Source organism: Mycteria americana, chromosome 5 (assembly GCF_035582795.1).
Source record: "Mycteria americana isolate JAX WOST 10 ecotype Jacksonville Zoo and Gardens chromosome 5, USCA_MyAme_1.0, whole genome shotgun sequence".
NCBI classification, from domain to species: Eukaryota; Metazoa; Chordata; class Aves; order Ciconiiformes; family Ciconiidae; genus Mycteria; species Mycteria americana.
Genome location: NC_134369.1, coordinates 73,458,805 through 73,475,336, shown reverse-complemented (window position 1 = coordinate 73,475,336; position 16,532 = coordinate 73,458,805). Strand labels below are relative to the sequence as shown.

General features: G+C 42.0%; 1 protein-coding gene across 2 annotated transcripts in view; it reads left to right on the top strand.

Moving 5' to 3' along the window:
* TOGARAM1 (TOG array regulator of axonemal microtubules 1) overlaps positions 1-16,532 on the top strand; it is a 44,280-nt gene that overhangs the window by 8,048 nt on the left and 19,700 nt on the right. For both annotated transcript variants that reach the window (XM_075504023.1, XM_075504022.1), the window contains exons 2-7: positions 4,121-4,277; positions 5,685-5,819; positions 7,867-8,163; positions 10,255-10,520; positions 12,450-12,682; positions 14,771-14,871. In XM_075504023.1, coding sequence (XP_075360138.1) covers positions 4,121-4,277; positions 5,685-5,819; positions 7,867-8,163; positions 10,255-10,520; positions 12,450-12,682; positions 14,771-14,871 — 1,189 coding nt within the window. The remainder of the gene's footprint in view (positions 1-4,120; positions 4,278-5,684; positions 5,820-7,866; positions 8,164-10,254; positions 10,521-12,449; positions 12,683-14,770; positions 14,872-16,532) is intronic.

Sequence of the window (16,532 nt, the reverse complement as noted above, 5' to 3'; positions counted from 1 at the left end):
CGTTAATTGAAATTAGCCTGCTGGGACCAAGCGTGTTGCGTTCTCCAGTGGTTTCCCAGCTTGTGCCATTTGTCAGAGGTCACGCAAATGAGTTTAAGAACGCTGCGCTAGCAATCCCTTGTTCTCTTTTTAACGCTCATCTTCTGTAATTCCTATTTCAGCAAGCTGTCAGAACAAAACCACTCTCTGCCGTTTGGGATACAAAAGCACTCTTTAAAAAACTAAATGCTACTTCTTCTGTAGACCTCACCAGCTCCACTGCCCTGCTGTACACATGACGAACAAACTGGTTGCCACAAAATCAGCTGACTGTGCTGGGAGTTCCTCACTGATCTTTTGGTAGCTAAGCCTTCCCGTGTTTACCTTGAAAATTCAGTGTGCTGTATGTAAAACATAACATGCCTAGGAATTATTGCAGGGTAAGAGTTACCTCTGGTTTTTCCCCTGTGAAACATGTACGTTGTGGGTCCCCGTACCTGCTGTTGGAAGCAGAGCCCTTTGGGGGGAAGCAAGAGCACCGGAACGTTTTGCTGAAGCGTTAAGCCATGTTACAAAGTACACACGGACTACAGGCAATTTCACATAACCGCACCGTTTGGCAACGTGTGTGGAATTCTTCTCCACTTACGTGCTGATCTGATAACCAGGGAACTTAGTAGCTGGACTTTGTGAAGACCTTAGTGAGTGTTCAAATGATCTGTGAAATTAGTTTTACCAAACAACTACTCTTCGTTTTCCACAGCGATAACGAGGATTAAAGGGACACGGAGGTTGACCTGTCCGTGTACTAAAAGCTATCCTTTCATGGTGCGTTGAGGTGTCAGTCTCTGGGACGTGAGCCATGGTTTTTCTGGAGGCTGGGAGAGTATTTTGGGGAGATAGCGTTATGCATTTGTGCTGTCGTTGATCTCTTCCCTGGGAGCGTGGTGTTGATGGCTGCTGGGTATTGGAGTAGGAGGACCGTTCATCTCAGCTGGGAAGGGGAGGTAAGAGCGGAGCATCTGGCAGCGATGGGTCGCTCACAAGGGCTGTGCTTTCGTAGCCAAGTTCGTATTTCTTTTGGTGGACGGATTCAAATATTTTCTGACGTTGGTGGTGCTAGCGGAATTTAAATGAAGCTGAAACATTTTGAGAAATCCCTTTGCCAGGATCTGTCACCTACTTCAGTGAAAAATCTGGCAGCTTTAGATTTGCCACCACCCTGCATGCCTATGTTTAGCAAATTTATAATCGCTGTAATTATAATTGCATGCAGGAAAGCAGACAGTTTTTATTCCTGTAGCTGGGATTGGAACAACTGAGCACAGTTTTACAATCCTGTCAGCATTGTGTAATTTGCTCCTTGTGCATATATAGTTTTGTCTGTATGGAAAAATAGGTTGTAAGTACTCTGTACAAGTCGCACATTTATTTATGGACTGCAAGGCACGTAGATTGAAAATGGTGTTTTCTAGCAGGCGGATGGCAGAAGCAGGAATGCCGAGTTCTCATCTCCTCTCTTATCCCGACCTGTAAGAACCTGGAACAAACCACTTCACCCATTTGGCTGCTGTTCTTTTCCTCACTTGTAAAGTAAAACTAATGTCCCTCAGGGTACCCGGGTGATAAAAAGCCAGCGGAGCGCTGAGTGTTATCGGTGCTGCTGCTGTGGTTTAAGTCATTGTTCTTGCTGTATACTCAGCAATCAGAACTTGATTCTTATTCTTTGCAAAACTTCCTCTTTCCTGCTCTGGTCCTGCTAAAGCGTATCATACCTGCTGCCATCTCCCATGAAAAATGGGATTCAGATGATCCATTTTGTATCGAGGCTCCTTACGTTTTCTCTCGCTGTTGTATGCTTTGAACTAAGCAGTTGCCCGCAAGTATTTTAAGTGAGGCTAATCCCCGAAGGCCAATTAAAAAGTACAGTCCTGCATTCGCACCGGCTTTCAGGGAGGCAGATTTTATGTCACGATTTAAGCTTTTGAGCATTTCAGTGGATTTGCTTAAAATGCTGCACACTCGAGATGTTGACTGGTTACGCGTATGACTTCAACTGTATCTGCTGAACTTGGAGCACATGAAATGCAGTGCAGAACGCTCAATTGGAACGTGCATTTTTGTAAGTAAAGACAAAATTTTTGCCATTTTTGTTAACCGTAAAAACCTTCCCAGGAACAGTGAAGCTGTTTCATGCAAGAGCCTGTGTCCACGTAGCTGCGTACCTTGGGAGCTGGTTGTTTTTTTAAAGCACTAAATGGAAATATAGGCAAATTGCCACTTTGCTATTTATTTACTGCTAACAGGTACCATGTGTGAGTTATTTTTTTCGATTTTAAGAGGGGGCAGTCTTAGAGGGAGCAGAATTAGAAATAAGTTTGAATTTTGAAGTTTATTTTTTCAAGACGATTCTCATTGGTAGTGTATGGAGATTTAATTTCTCTTGGCTTGTATGTATATCTTGCTAACATGTGTTGTGAATCCTCTGTACTTGGAAGGGACCTGAAGGGTTTGTTGAAGCTCTTGAAGTTTTTGATCTATATTCTATAACCATAACAAATTCAATTTTTAAGATACTATGTGACAAAATAAATGTTATAATGATTTAAAAACAATTAGACCATGCTCATAGCCATGCTACTCATCTCATGACTGTGCTGCTTCAAGTCCTGGCTGTGCTTTATTTTGTGATGCTTTTGTGAAACCCCATTACAATATTAAATATTAAATTAAACCCCATCAAGATAGGAAATCAGAGCATTTAGCTGCTGTTGGTTTGACCCAGCCATTTAGCTAGCAAGACGCAGTAATCTGTTAAATTACCGTGCGGTTTATCGTGGCGCGCTGAACGTTTGGCAGACCTCGGAGCTGGCCGTTGTCTCCCGGTTTCGCAGGCTCTGCTGTCGCCCAGGCGCAGCACGGCCGTGCCGTGTCTGTGCGGAGCTTGCTGCTCATCGGTTTCTCCGTGTCAAACGCAACGTGCTTTGGGTGGGCCAGGATGTGACTTGAGGAGAAACTGAACTACAGACTCATGGAGAACTGCAGTTTCATATTGCAAGAGTTTTTGTGGCGTTCCCAGTTCAGAATCTACCTTTATGGTGAACTGAGATCTTCAGTGAAATTAAAAAATACATATTTTTATAAATTAATGTACTATGTATGTGTTAGACTACATATGCTCCAGTCACACAACCAGTGTATTGAGTAAAGGAGGTTTTTAGGCTTAACGTGACGCTGTTCTTTCCAGTACTGAATAAATATTTCCATTTCTGTTCAGACTTCTCTTTTGACCTCTGTGTGGAGCCTTGTCTATGAAAGGGGACAACAGAGTTAATATAGCCTGGAAATAATTTAAATTACTGATTTTACTAATTAAATCAGAAAGCAAGAAACCTTTATTTAAAGCATGATCTTTTCTTTTCTAAATATTTCTATTATTTCTTTTTCCTTTAACTACAACTGATTCTCATACGAGGTGCCGGTATTACCAAATACAGCTTTTAGACCAAACCTGAAGCGTGCTTTTTTCACAGCTCAAGTACCTGCTGTCTGTTTAAACACTTCCATAGCTTAATGTACATAATTCAATATGTTAATGTTTAATTTTTAAAACTGACGACTAGTGCAACTCTCTACCAGTTGGTTTTGCTGGTGTTTTCCCTTCAGCGTGGTAGTGTCGGCCACGGCACTGCTCCCCGCGACGGGCTGCTGCCGAGGCAGGAGGCTGGGACAGCCGGGCCCGGCGGCTTCTGCTCTGGCCCGCTGTCACCATCCCTGGTGTCTGCCTTTTTTTTGTAGAAATCTTTTCTGCTTTTTGCTCTCTTCGTTCAGTAAGCTTTATCTGCGGATACATGCATGATGAATCCCATTTGTTTCTGTGGGTGAAAGATACGGCTCGTGTACGCACCCTCGCTTTTCATTGTCTAAGTGATAGGGAAGCAAACCCTTTATTTTCTGGCAGTCCTGTCTTCTTAACAAATTGACAGTGGTTTGTGTAGCTTTGCTGTAAGGAGAGACAGGTCTGGGCTGTGGCGGGGTCTGGATAACAAAGTTACGTGGGTAATTCTGCTGCTTGTACAGAAAAGGGTTGTGCATTCAGTTCACACACGTGTATGTTTCTTTATTTTCCTTTTCCCTGCAGTTCTCTACATCCAACGATTTTCTTCATTCTCCAAAGTTATGGCCCTCTCACGGAGTACCAGTCAGTGATGAGTTATTTTTTAGTAGAAAAAGACCTTCAAAGAGTTTGTTTCAGAATAGTGTAGACTTTAACTCGGAGCATTCTGCTGTTTGTGCTGGTAAGTATTAACACAGAAAAGTGTTTGATCTGCCGTTTACAAAATAGATTTAGAAGAACCTGAGCATAAATTCGCAGCTTCATGGGTGTGGTTTACCATTTGTTGATAATTTGTTTTGTTATTTATTTTCATTTACTACAAAGAGTTGAGTACAGGGCTACGCCTCCAGCCGAAGCAAGCGGCAGCAGTCCCATCCGTGCCCCTGGAGGAGGGTGCCGTCTCAGAACTTAGACTGCTGCTTTCCAGTCCTGCTGTACACACACAGACTTTCACTGGTTTAGATAAACCCAACAGAGCTTATAGGTCAGCTTTTTTTGCAGACAGCAAAACCAAAAAGAAATAGTGTGGTTGGGTGAACAGATGTGTTAGGCAAAAGGACTTGGGATATCCCTGAAATATCGAGCTTTCTGCTGCTTTTGCAGAATGAGGAAAAAGAAGTACCATGTAGATCAGCAACAGAGTAATTCAGCCAACGTTCTTTCACACTGTAAAATACAATATGAATTGCAGATAAAGCAGTAAATTAAAAGGAGATGCAGAATTTTACTGACTTTTGAGGAGGAATACGTTGTTGGCTAGAACAGCAGTTGTTACCATAAAAGGTATGCTGTCAAGGGTTAGCTGATAGCGGCGGCAGGGTATGAAACACCACAAACTGGACATGTTGGGAAGGCCGTGTTTGTGTATGGTAGGCTGTTCAGGAGAGCAGACCAGTGCATATCTATTCTAGGTTTGCCTATTTTCTCTTTTTGCTTTGTATAAGCAGCTCGGGTAGAAAGCTGTCTGAAGAATGAGCTCTAAAGTTTATTTTAAAAAATGAAAAATGTCATTTTGAAAACCAGGACTGTAGAAGATTGTAGGTATAGTGCTCCACTTCATTTACGCAAGCAATGTAGGCTCAGTGATTTGTATTTTAATAGCTGAAAGGCATGTGAAAAGACTGGGCAAGACCAGGCCTGATTTACTCTCTCCGCTTGGCAGTAGGCTGTATTCTCGGCTTTGTCTGAGGAGCACTGACACGCGTGGCGTGCCAAGTTTACTCACTGCTGTGCTCAGAGTGACATCACTCTAAAGAAACTCACTGCATTTTGGGGTTTTAAGGTGTTGTCTTCCTTTTATTGTCATGTATTCAGAGGTGATTGTTTGGGGTTTTTCTTTCAACCCCCCTGCAATTCTCGGAGTTGCAAAAGTGCCCTGGAAGAATGGCCAGCCGTTTTTCTAGTTTGTGCCTATGAACAGTACTATGAGGTTGCTTAGAAACTCTTGAATTAAATACTTTCAAAGTAGTTCTATTTTACACTGAAAGTTAGACAGAGTCTTAATTCACTATTGAATATTATTGTGTATTTTTCACTGAATATCATATGTTACGTATTTATCTAGTTATTTGTGTTTTTCTTTTGAAAGGTGCTATGGGCTCTCATCAGCCACAAATTTCAGGGAAATGTGGAGCACTTGGATACACACAGACACGTGGGAAGAGTGGTAGTGTGGACTCTGATTTACAATTTTTAGGATTAAATAACTGTCAGCAAGACAAAGGTATATGGATTCTAGCAGTATCCTAAGTCAGTGCATGCTACTTTGGAAATGCCTCTTTATTTCTGTGCTGCCTTAAGAAATAAAAACCATTACTAAAACGTTTTTCAGTCCCTGTTCAGACATATTTGTGCCTCGCTCCTGTGCAATGCTTTTCATTTGTGGTTCTTAATTTGCAACCCACACCTTTGGTATCTGACTGTATCAGTGTGCTGTATAAAAAGTGGTGCTGTAACAGAATCTGAACTTTTTTTGAAAAACTGATTTTGAGAGTTCTGTTGATGGTATAGGGCAGCTCAGTCCAGCCTGCTTAGCAGCAAGGGCCAGGTCGGAGCCTTGCCCCTCTGAGACAGGTTTATGTACCCCTTTTGGTCCCCTCTGCGGCGCGGAGGGCAGCCGAGGTGTCCCAGCAGGAGCGCGTGCAGGAGGCGGCACAGCGGCCGGGTGCAGGTGACCTCGGTGTGCTGCACAGACGCTGTGTTGGTGCATGTAAAGCTTTTAACCCTCATACCATCGCTTTAATTTGTGGTGGTCTCTGTGCAGCTTTTACCAGGCAGATATCCGGGGCGCTGCTGGGTCAGGCGGTGTTTGCTGCTAGCTTCAGAAGTGAGGCTGGGGATTTGACTGAGTGCACCTTAACCCTAGAGGTGGAGGCTGAGATAAATTGGGGCCTGTAACACAGAGAAACTTGTCTGTTCATAAGTAGTAATAATAATAGAAATGCCGGCTGTACACCTAGTGAAAGAATAAGCTCGCTGTCTGGGGGAATAGATGGCGATGATACCACATCTGTGGGCAGAGCTGGTTGGAGTGGTCCAGGTGTGTTGGACAAGGGACAGAGCTGACAGCCTTCTGGGAAGATATGTAGGAACTTCATTTACTCACTTTACTTCTAGCCACTTAGCGGCTCTTGATACTGTGTTTTTCTCATGCCTATGGAAAGAAAGGAGAAACTTCCTCTTTGTTTTTTGCCTCTGTAACTACAAAGTCAATGTTCTCTTCTCTCAGCCTCGGTCTTCAGAAGGCTGTCAGGTACTTTGCCCACACTTGCTGATTTATTTCTCTGCAAACAGTTTTCGTGCCAGATATTATTGTTACTTCAGCCTTTCTCTGGTAGTACAACCCACACCTGCCTTGGTTGTCTCAGTTTTGCTGCCCCGGGATACCTGGGGAGCGCCGGGATGCTGCAGCCTTGGAAGGCAGCAGGAGCAGAAGACAGAGACCTTGGAGCGACCTGATTCGTAAAGGGATTTTTTTATGCTGTAACTAAAGGCATAATTGAATGGTTTTCTTTGGAGTGACACAGACAATTAAGAGGTTCCCCAAGCCCGCCTCACATTGTCTCTTGTTCTCCCTCCCACCCCGTGCTTTCCCATTCTCCCAGTTGTGCCAGTGGAACTGGTTGGGGGGCTGTACTCCTTACAAGGATCCTTCCAGAGGCTGTCAGGAACTTTGTTAAAACCTGTCCTCTTTTTCACTTGCATGGTTAAAAGCTTGAGCGTGTGCGGGGAACACGTATCTGCTTTTCATGGGAAACAATTCAAACAGTCTAGTTCCAAATCTACACTTATCTTTCCATTTTTGACCTACTGGTTTCTGGGAAAAAATAATTTTTGGATTTTTTTTTTTTTTTAAAGGAGGTAGAATTTACAACATTTGCGCTTTATTTGTACTCTCATATCACTGAGTTTTGAGAGTGGTGGTTGCAAATTTTGTGCTATGCAGGCTTGGAATACGGAGCAGCAAGCAACAGAACCATGTTCAATCTACTTGCATCATTCGTGTTTTTAAATAATAATTCTTCAAAACATGACTGCAAAATAGCTTAGGCTCAAACTCACTTGATCAAATGCAGAAAAAGGAAATTGGTATTTTGAGGGACAATGTAATTTGCAAAATGAAGTTAGCTGATTTGCCTGTTTGCTTGGGTAAAATGCTGACCTTCAGTTTTGACTAGCTAGAGGGTGTATTATTTCATTGTAAATTATTATTATAAGAGCTGTCAGAGAGGCTAATTACCACAAATACTATTCTCTTTTTCTTTGCTCAGTTTGTGCCAGCCTAAATTTTTCCAGCAAGACCCAGAGAAGTTTTTGCAATCAAGCAGAGCATACGCTGTTCTTCCAAGGTCCTAATGCAAGCCAGGGGGCCTTCATTCTGCCGTCCTACCCTCTGTCGTCGTCCAGGAGCAGCCCAAAGCACGTCTCCTCTCCATCTGACTCTCCAAAGAGGTCACAGGACAATACCGTGAACTTCTCAAACTCCTGGCCTCTTAAGAGCTTTGAAGGACTGCCTAAGCCTAGTTCACAGAAGCAGCTTCTCGGTCAAAAGTCAGGAGACAATACAGGTAGGAATGTTGTCAATATAATGAAAATGGATTTTTATCATATTGCATTAAATTGCAGGTTTGCATTTTGAGTGACTTCAAGCAGCAGTCAGAAAACCTCGAGTGGCAGGTAAATGGGGAATTGTGCAATGCCCCAGTTGCGATCAGAAACGTGAGGGTTTGTAGCTGCACTAGTCTAGTCGTGTCACTGGAGGCTTCTTTTTAAAAGTGAAGTCTTTGTAATTTGGTAGTTTTAAATATTGGCATGTTTTGTTCCTTTTGTCTTTTAAATATGTGAGATAAAGCATAATATGCATCAGCTCTGCTTTTCTTATCAGTAATGTATCCGTGAAAAGTTTGCCTTCAAACTAAAATAAAACCAAACCCCAAAATCTGGCACTTTTTAAAAAAGCCAATACAGAAATAACTAACTGTTCCTTTTAATACTCTAATTAATACATGTGCAAGAAAATTCTACTCATTGCATTTTGACTTTTTGCCTCTTTATTTGCCTGTATCGGATTTCCCACGCTCAGAATAGCTCTTTAAAACCTGGCCACAAACAGCTGCATCTCCAACGAGTGGGATCGGTGCTGACGTCGTCCCCGTTTACGCTGGCAGCTAATGGCAGAGAAATGGTCTGACGTCCTCTGTCTTTGAAGACCTCGTGCACGCATTGGTTAACCTGAAATAGTTTTCAGTTTATTCAATTACAGGTGCTTAAACAATTTAGCTGTTTTCTTTCAAATACTTACTAAAGGCAATCTTATTTTAGGTTAAAAATAGCTTTAGTATCTGTTTAGCTGAAACTGATTCCTAATCACTCATGAGGCATACCTTCTGTAAGCAAAGTAACAGTTTTCACATACAATTTTGCACTGATTTAAAGAAAGCTATTTTAAAATTCATCTAAAATTCATTGAGACATATATTTTTGCACATGTGTAGAAAATTTCTAAATTAATTCTTTGGAAGTCACCTGTTCCTGGAGCGCACGTAATTTTATCTTGCAGATGTGTGTTCATCACTTGCTGATTTTCTTTATGTTATCCATATGCATTTCAGTTTTTTTCTGTTTCTTTAGAATAACTTCATCGTTGTTATAGCAGCTTACAGGAGGGTTTGTTAGGGCACCAGTCTTCTTCTTTCCTTAATTAAGAAAGTTAAGTACTTTTTAAAGGTACTAAGTATATGTTGGTATGCATGTGCATGAAACACTAATTTATATTTTTTAAAAGAAGGAGACACTAAAAGTAGAAGAGATTGGTAACTGAGCTTGAAATGCCGGGAGATGGAAAAGATAGAGTCAGGAGATAACAGAAAATACCATGCAAGGAGGAAAGTCTGGTAACATCCTAACGATTTTGTAAAATTAAATATTGAAAAATGTGCATAAGTAAGTATTGAGGAAGGGGGGTTTGGTGCATTTGGAAAATTGATGTTGGAGGAGGAATATTGAAAGTTTTTCAAATTATGAATGGTATAAAAGTAAAGTTGGATAGGGAATCACTGTCTACTCTTGTTCATGTGAGAAACTTACTTTCATCTGTGTGCGTGTGTATATGTGTGTATATATTTATATGCATGGATATGTGTATACCTGCACACATGAGGGAACTAAGGACGGGGTTCGGTGACATCAGGGTTTAAGTAAAGGAAGTAGTTTTTTCGTTGTGGAGCCGACTACTGCAGGCTGCTGAAGACGCCAAAAGCAAGAATTTCTTGATGAAGGAAGTGGACGTATGTGCCAGGACGGTGGGTCAGCTCGTGTCAAACCTCTGACCGAGGAACTTCCTAAATCCCGTCTGAATCTCTTCAGTGTTGGTTTCTTACCTTGTTAGGGGACAGGCCTTTTGTCCAACTCGCTACAGCTGGTTTTATGTTCTTACTGGTTTTATTCAAATTTGCTCATACTCAGCCAAACAAAATGTCCTTGAAATGTATTTATAATAGTAGATAAAATTGCATGCATACGTGTGTTTTTTAACACACACCTCATTATAAAAGGAGTTTTCCGGCGTGACATAGAAATGAGGCATGAAGTTTATTCTGGTGACTGCCATGTTCCTGCCACCCCTCCACAGGACTGACATCTGCTTGTGTCTTCTTCAGGGGACAATTTGCAGGAGAAGCATTCTCCTCTGCAGCTGAAGCCCACCCTGGTGAGACACCCAGCCTCCCGCCGGGGCCTGAACGGGACCAGACCCGTCCCCCCCATACCCCGCCTCGCCAGCCCGCTGCCCGATAAGATTGAGTTAAATGTGACAAAGTGGAGGAACGAAGGGCGTGAGGACGTGTGGCTGAATGAAGTGGATAGGAAGCTTGCGGCTGATCTCTCAGAGCTAAATGTTGACGGCGAGGAAGTGGACCAAGAAGAGGTTGGTTTAACTATGACATAACGCACTTTTAATAGTTGATATATTATAAGCTTTTTTAAAACAAGAGCCAGAAAATAATAAGTGTTTCTGACTTAAATTTTGTGACACTGTCATCAGTACAGCAGGTTTTCGATGAGATACCATTGGGTGTCTGACAGAAGCTAAGTAAAGCGATGAATACTGACGCTGAAGCACACTTCCCGTGTTTGTTCCAGACATCTTGATTTCCCCTGTTTTTCGCAGAGCCAAAGTTGTAATATTTTCAGTTATTGTAGTACCAAGGCAGAACTGCAGGCCTTTATACAGCTCCTGCTCTCATCATCTTGACTTCATTTTAAACTTCATGTCAGATTTAAGTACTAATCCTTTCTGTAGTTATAACAAAGGGCCCAAAATAACGAATAACTTCCCTGATGAGGGTTCATTTGACTCAGCCCAGGAGTTTCCTCAGCCTCCCGGCTTTGCTGAAGCGGCCTGTCCCTGATACCCACGCAGCGTGTCCCAGCTCTCTCAGAGTTCAGTCATTTTTTCATGGAGTAAAATGAGAAGAACTGATGTGAAGCTGGATGAGTGTGGTGTCACCTGCAGGTGTTTGATATGTCGCAGCACCTTTGGCACGGGGCCTGGCAGGTCAGCATCCCTCTTGTAAGTGGGAATCCGCTCGTAATGATTTGGGCCCATTATGTGTATTCAGCGGCCAGCGTTTTAGTGTGCCACTCAACCCATGACTTAGAAAATATTTGAAATATTAAAAACCTTTAAAAATCTGTCCCTTCTGCGGCCCATGAGACTTGTCAGACAGACTTATTCTAGCATTTCCCTTTACTGGTCCATGAATACTTTGCAGCCAGTGTAGCTGTAGATCCTGCGTGGCTGTTCCTCAGTCGCCTGGGCTGTCCAGCGAGATCCCCCTGTGTACGGAGCCTACGTGTGTGCCGACCCCGTCCTCTGGGCCCCGTACGTGCCGAAGGATCCTGTCGCTCACTCTGTTGCTCAAGTCTCTCTGATGTTTGAGAAATACCAGATAGCTGCACCAGTGTAGGACACAGAAACATGCTGCAGAGGCATGCCGGATTCTTTCAGGAGGCGGTGGGGAGGTGGAACTGTATCCACACTACCCTCATCAGTGCAAATTGAAACCACTGCAATGTTGATTACGTGAGAGGCATAGGTATCACGTATGATTGGATTTGTATGATCTTTCCCGCATGATCCCGTGCAACACGTCCTGATTTCTGTCACAGTTCATCGAAATTGTTTGAATCTCAAATCCTGTCTTTAGTCCCTGTGGATCTGAGAACAGTTGCAGTAGGACTTAATGGCTTTGCCTTACTATCTTTATCTTCCATCCTGTGGTCACTACTGAAAGTAATTTAGGTGCTAAACAGATAGGGGAAGAATTTTTTTTACATCAAATATATTCAGTAAAAAGAGGAGAGAATATGCAGCAGAGCTCTAGTCATTATAGATTTTCCTGCTTATTTGAGTAGGAGCTCTGCTTGCTAGGCAGAGTTTTCAGGATTCACTTCTGCATACTTTGCATCTTTGTGCAGGTCAGACATGAAAAGCCTGAGGTCCCAGTTGTGTGTATTGGCAGCCATCAAACACTCTCTTTAGTCGATTAAAAAAGACAAGAGCAGCTGATGTATTTTTGCAGGAGTCTGTTCTCGTGTTTTGCAAAATGAAGGTAGGATGCAGTGTCTGTGGGAATTTGGATTTAATAGCATGATTGTTCTTGTGAGGCAAACCGGTGAAAGGGATCGCTACAATACTGCATAGCCTATGTAAATACTCAGTCACATTGCCCAAGAGGCATGTGCACTGAACTCCCCTGAATTGAACACTCAGAAACATACTTTCTGTGGCTTAAAAAAGCTTTTTTCCTATGCAGTGAATAAAAGCTGTCATTTTGTTTCCAATCCTGTTTAGATGCAGAATTCACTTAGATCTCTACGAAACAGTGCAGCTAAGAAGAGGGCAAAGCTAAGCAGCAACATTTCAGATCTTGAAAGTCCCGATTCTGCTCTTAAACTTGACCTGTCCGTGGATTCCCCCTCCCATGCTTCCTCCCCGTGCGCGGGCTCTTACAGCGAAAGCGGAGTTTACAGCCAGGAGTCTCTGACTTCACCTGTCTCCACAGTCCCCCAGAGACGGAGAATAATGTGAGTGGAACTCGTATGTTAACTCTGCTTTGAAATTCTCACACACAGTCTGTGGGTGTTAGTTAAATGTGAAAGGGAGTGAAATCTGTAATACATTTTTTATATAAGATTGCTTTGCCTAATAGCTTGATTTTTATATGTGAATTATTTTCCTATCTAAAAAGACATTGCTCTATACAATAGCTGCTGAATTATATTATTCTAGTTTGTGCTGGCTTTTAATTTGAGAGAGTTCCCTGGTGCAGCCACAGTAACAGAGTGCAGTTGGTGAAGTACTGCCAGTGGTACTAAATATTTTATTAAGACTTTAGCCTGCCATAGAAGGTATGTGAACCATAGCCTAAACAAATGAGTAAGAAGGAGAATGAGTTAAGAGGAGGGATAAGGTTTGCTTATTACAGCCTGGAAATTGAAGAAGGAATGGGTTGGTTTTTTGCGATGAGAGGAGGACAATGTAGATGTTTCTTATCGCGAATCATGAACTGTTTCCATTTTATTACTGACAGACTATTGTTAATTAAAATGCCTTCACAGAGCTCTTCTGAAAAGAAATTGTGTGATGACACATGCTACTCTGATTGTAAAGAGCAATGACCCAGTTGGTGATTAGCAGTATAAACTAATTTATTTTTTAATGAAATAAAATTTTTGAGGAATTTTGCAAATTTTGCAGTACAGAATCTCCTTTTCTGCTCTCGGAGCCCATGATAAAGCTGCTTGTAGCTCTGATCCGAAGATATCTTTTATTTTTGTGTGTGCTAAATGCATCTTTATATAACTGGCATAAAACTGTATTAACAGAATAGGAAAGAAGAGAGGGAATATACAAAAGAAAGGTTTCTGAGACAGAAGGAGACTGGAAGGATTCAGAAACAGAGGATTTTCACTGCTGTGAAGTCTCAGAACTAATTTATATGTATGTGTCTTCCCTATGTGCATTACTGCTGAACCACGGCTTTAAAAATAATCTTTAAGATGAAAAATGCTAGAATGCCTAGAAAGTCAAGACTATAAAATTCTGGGTATGGTGTTCTTCCAGGCAAGGTTTTGACTGGGACGCGTTCTATACAACATGCCATTTCCATTATTCAGTGGCACACAAGCTTAATGTTTTACAGGGTTCAAAGATACAGGAATTCTGAACTAGCAAGGAAGAGAGGGGACATCTGGCAAGAAGACTGAATTTGTAGAAGTGACAAAATATATCCCAGAAGAACTTAAAAGCCTTGGAATGTTTATAAAAATTTCAGAGAGTTTAGTTCAGGCGCTGGTTTGCGAGCATTGGCAATTGGCATTTTCTGTTCACAAAATCTGTGTAGTTGGGCCAGAAGAATGTAGGCTTCTTCTGCGTATTGACTTTTAGAAGGGTCGGTTTATCCACTGGTAAACTACCGTGAGCGATGGGAGCTTCATACTGGTATTAGTGAAGTTTCTGAAGCGTGGGATTTCCTCAAGATCTTAAAAGCAAGACTTGTAGTTGTGTGTATTTCAGTCCTGGCAGAAAGTGGCACAGCCGCTCTTTCCCTGTGACTATTACGTAGGTACACATAGTATTTAACAGTGCAGGACTCTGGGTTGAATCATCTTTAATATTCAGATGCATCATTTTACAAAAGAAGTATCAAGATTGTCTCGTAGATAACAGCATTTTCCTGGTGAATGTCTGCATGCTAGACACTGAGCTGAAAGCAGCTCATTGCTGGAAGTGAACGGTTCGTGGGTTTGGTCACTGGCATTTGCCATTCTTTGCCAGATTGGAACCAGCATCGTCAGTCCCCTAGGCCAAACGATTCCTTAGCTTTGCGAATGTATGCTAAATTTAGCCCTAGTGTGAAGTTTCCTCTTAAGGATTGTCTTTATGGTGTTCTTCATAACGGATGTGCTCATCAAGTAATTTCTGTTGAATTAATTTTCTTCTTCTGCTCAGTGTGAACATTTGTGGAAGTATACTGGAAATATTTGTCCACCAAGTACACTGGGGAGGAGAAACTGAAACCTATTGATGTCTTTGCTACAAAGTGTTATTTAACGGGGCTCTGACTAGTGTGTAGAATTGTGTTTATAAAAATGTGGTTTGTATTTTGACAGGTCAGACACCTTTCCACTACTTGGCAGCAAATCACAGCCTGCAAGAGTATCTTCAGCAAGAAGCAGAGACCCCAATGCGGCAGCACATAACTCCAGCACAGGTATTTTGCTGTGCATATCAATGTATACCTTGCTTCAGTGGTGTAAGAGAATGGTCACTTGATGTCTCTGTTCTTACTTGTTCGATGAGCTCATGTCCCTTCAGCACTGAAAAAAAGGTAATTGCTAGGCGCTATTTGGTCAAACTGAGATTATACCGTGGTACTGCAGGTGAGAAGGAGCTCAAGGGTTTCTGCCTTTCTATGTCAGGATAAAATGTGTTAATGCAAATGCCACCTGTGAGTATGTGCACTTCAAAATTCAGTGCAGCATTGTGTGAAAATTGACGGGACACCAGCTGGATAAGAGTAGGAAGGCTCAAAATGTTGCAAGCAGTTAATTTCCTGGTAGGAAATTGAAGTTAAGTGATGCTGTTCTATTTTATGCTTACAGTGAAGCACAGGTAACTGCAGATTTCTGTAATGGGCAGAAGCCAATTGTTTATGATTATTTATGTTTAGTCGATTTTGATTCAGCTGGAAGGAGGAAAGGAACCGAGGGGGCCGTGTCCACAAAGGTCTTTTCTGCCCTCTCCTCCCAGACTGCTCTGGTGCATCCTTTTGCAGCCTCAGCAGCTATGTATTTTTTCCAAAAAGTTTACAAAACTTAGTTCAGTTAAGATTGAGGGGCATCTTACAGGCCTGAATTTGCAAAGCCATCACATTAAAAAACCAGTAGTTGCTCCTGAGACTCATGATCTTTTTTCAGAAATTGAAGCTATTGCTCCTCATTTTAGCTAAGGTTACTTTTCTCAGGATAAATTAGCAAATAGGTTTGTCAAGTAACAGCGTAAGTCAGAAAGCACATACTGCACGTACGTAGTAATACATGTTGTGGTTAATGATTTTGCATTCATTAGATGAAAAGCCCTTCTGTGAGAAGTTGACCTTCAGTGTAAAATAATGAGCAGCACATTTATTTTGCTTACGGAGCCAATTAATCAACCAGAATGCACAGCACTGGGCCTCCTGTGAGGAGCTGACAGCTTACTGCTGACAAGGTCACTGTAAGACATTTGCAGCTAACTGGTGAAGAAGAGTCCTTTGCTTCCACTACTGACTGGACTTGGCCCATCACGCAAGTCAGATCTCAAAAAGCTCTGAATTTTTATGCTGGAACTTGGAGAACTTGTAAAAATCAGTTTGGTATTTAACTGGTCTCATCAGATGAAAGCTTTTTTCTAACACTGAATGTAAATCCCTCTTGCTGTAACGTACCTCATTACATTTTTATTTTAGTTCGAAGGATGGAGTATTTTCTTCTTCCAAGCAGCTACCTTTGTTTGTATTTTTCTCTCCCTCTTTCGTTTTCTGTCCTTTAGACTAAGTCCTATTTTTTCTAGCTTTCCTTCATAGGTCAAACTTTATGGACTGTTTAACTGCTGACATCTAGGCTGTTTTCAACAGATCCACCTCCTTCTTGAAAGGCCGTGCCCGTACAACCCCCCTTGTGCGAGTGGAAAGGATAGTTACGGTTGCATTGTTGTAAAACATGCAAAATCAGTCCTGTCCTACCTGAGTCTTGTTCTTCTTGGATCATTCTTCTACTTTATCGTGAGCTCCTTGAATTCAGATCCTGTCCTCAAGCACGCATGTATGCTTCCCACTTGCTGACCTTTATTTGAATTCGGCATGCTGCCTCATTATCCAGCTGGTTGGGCAAA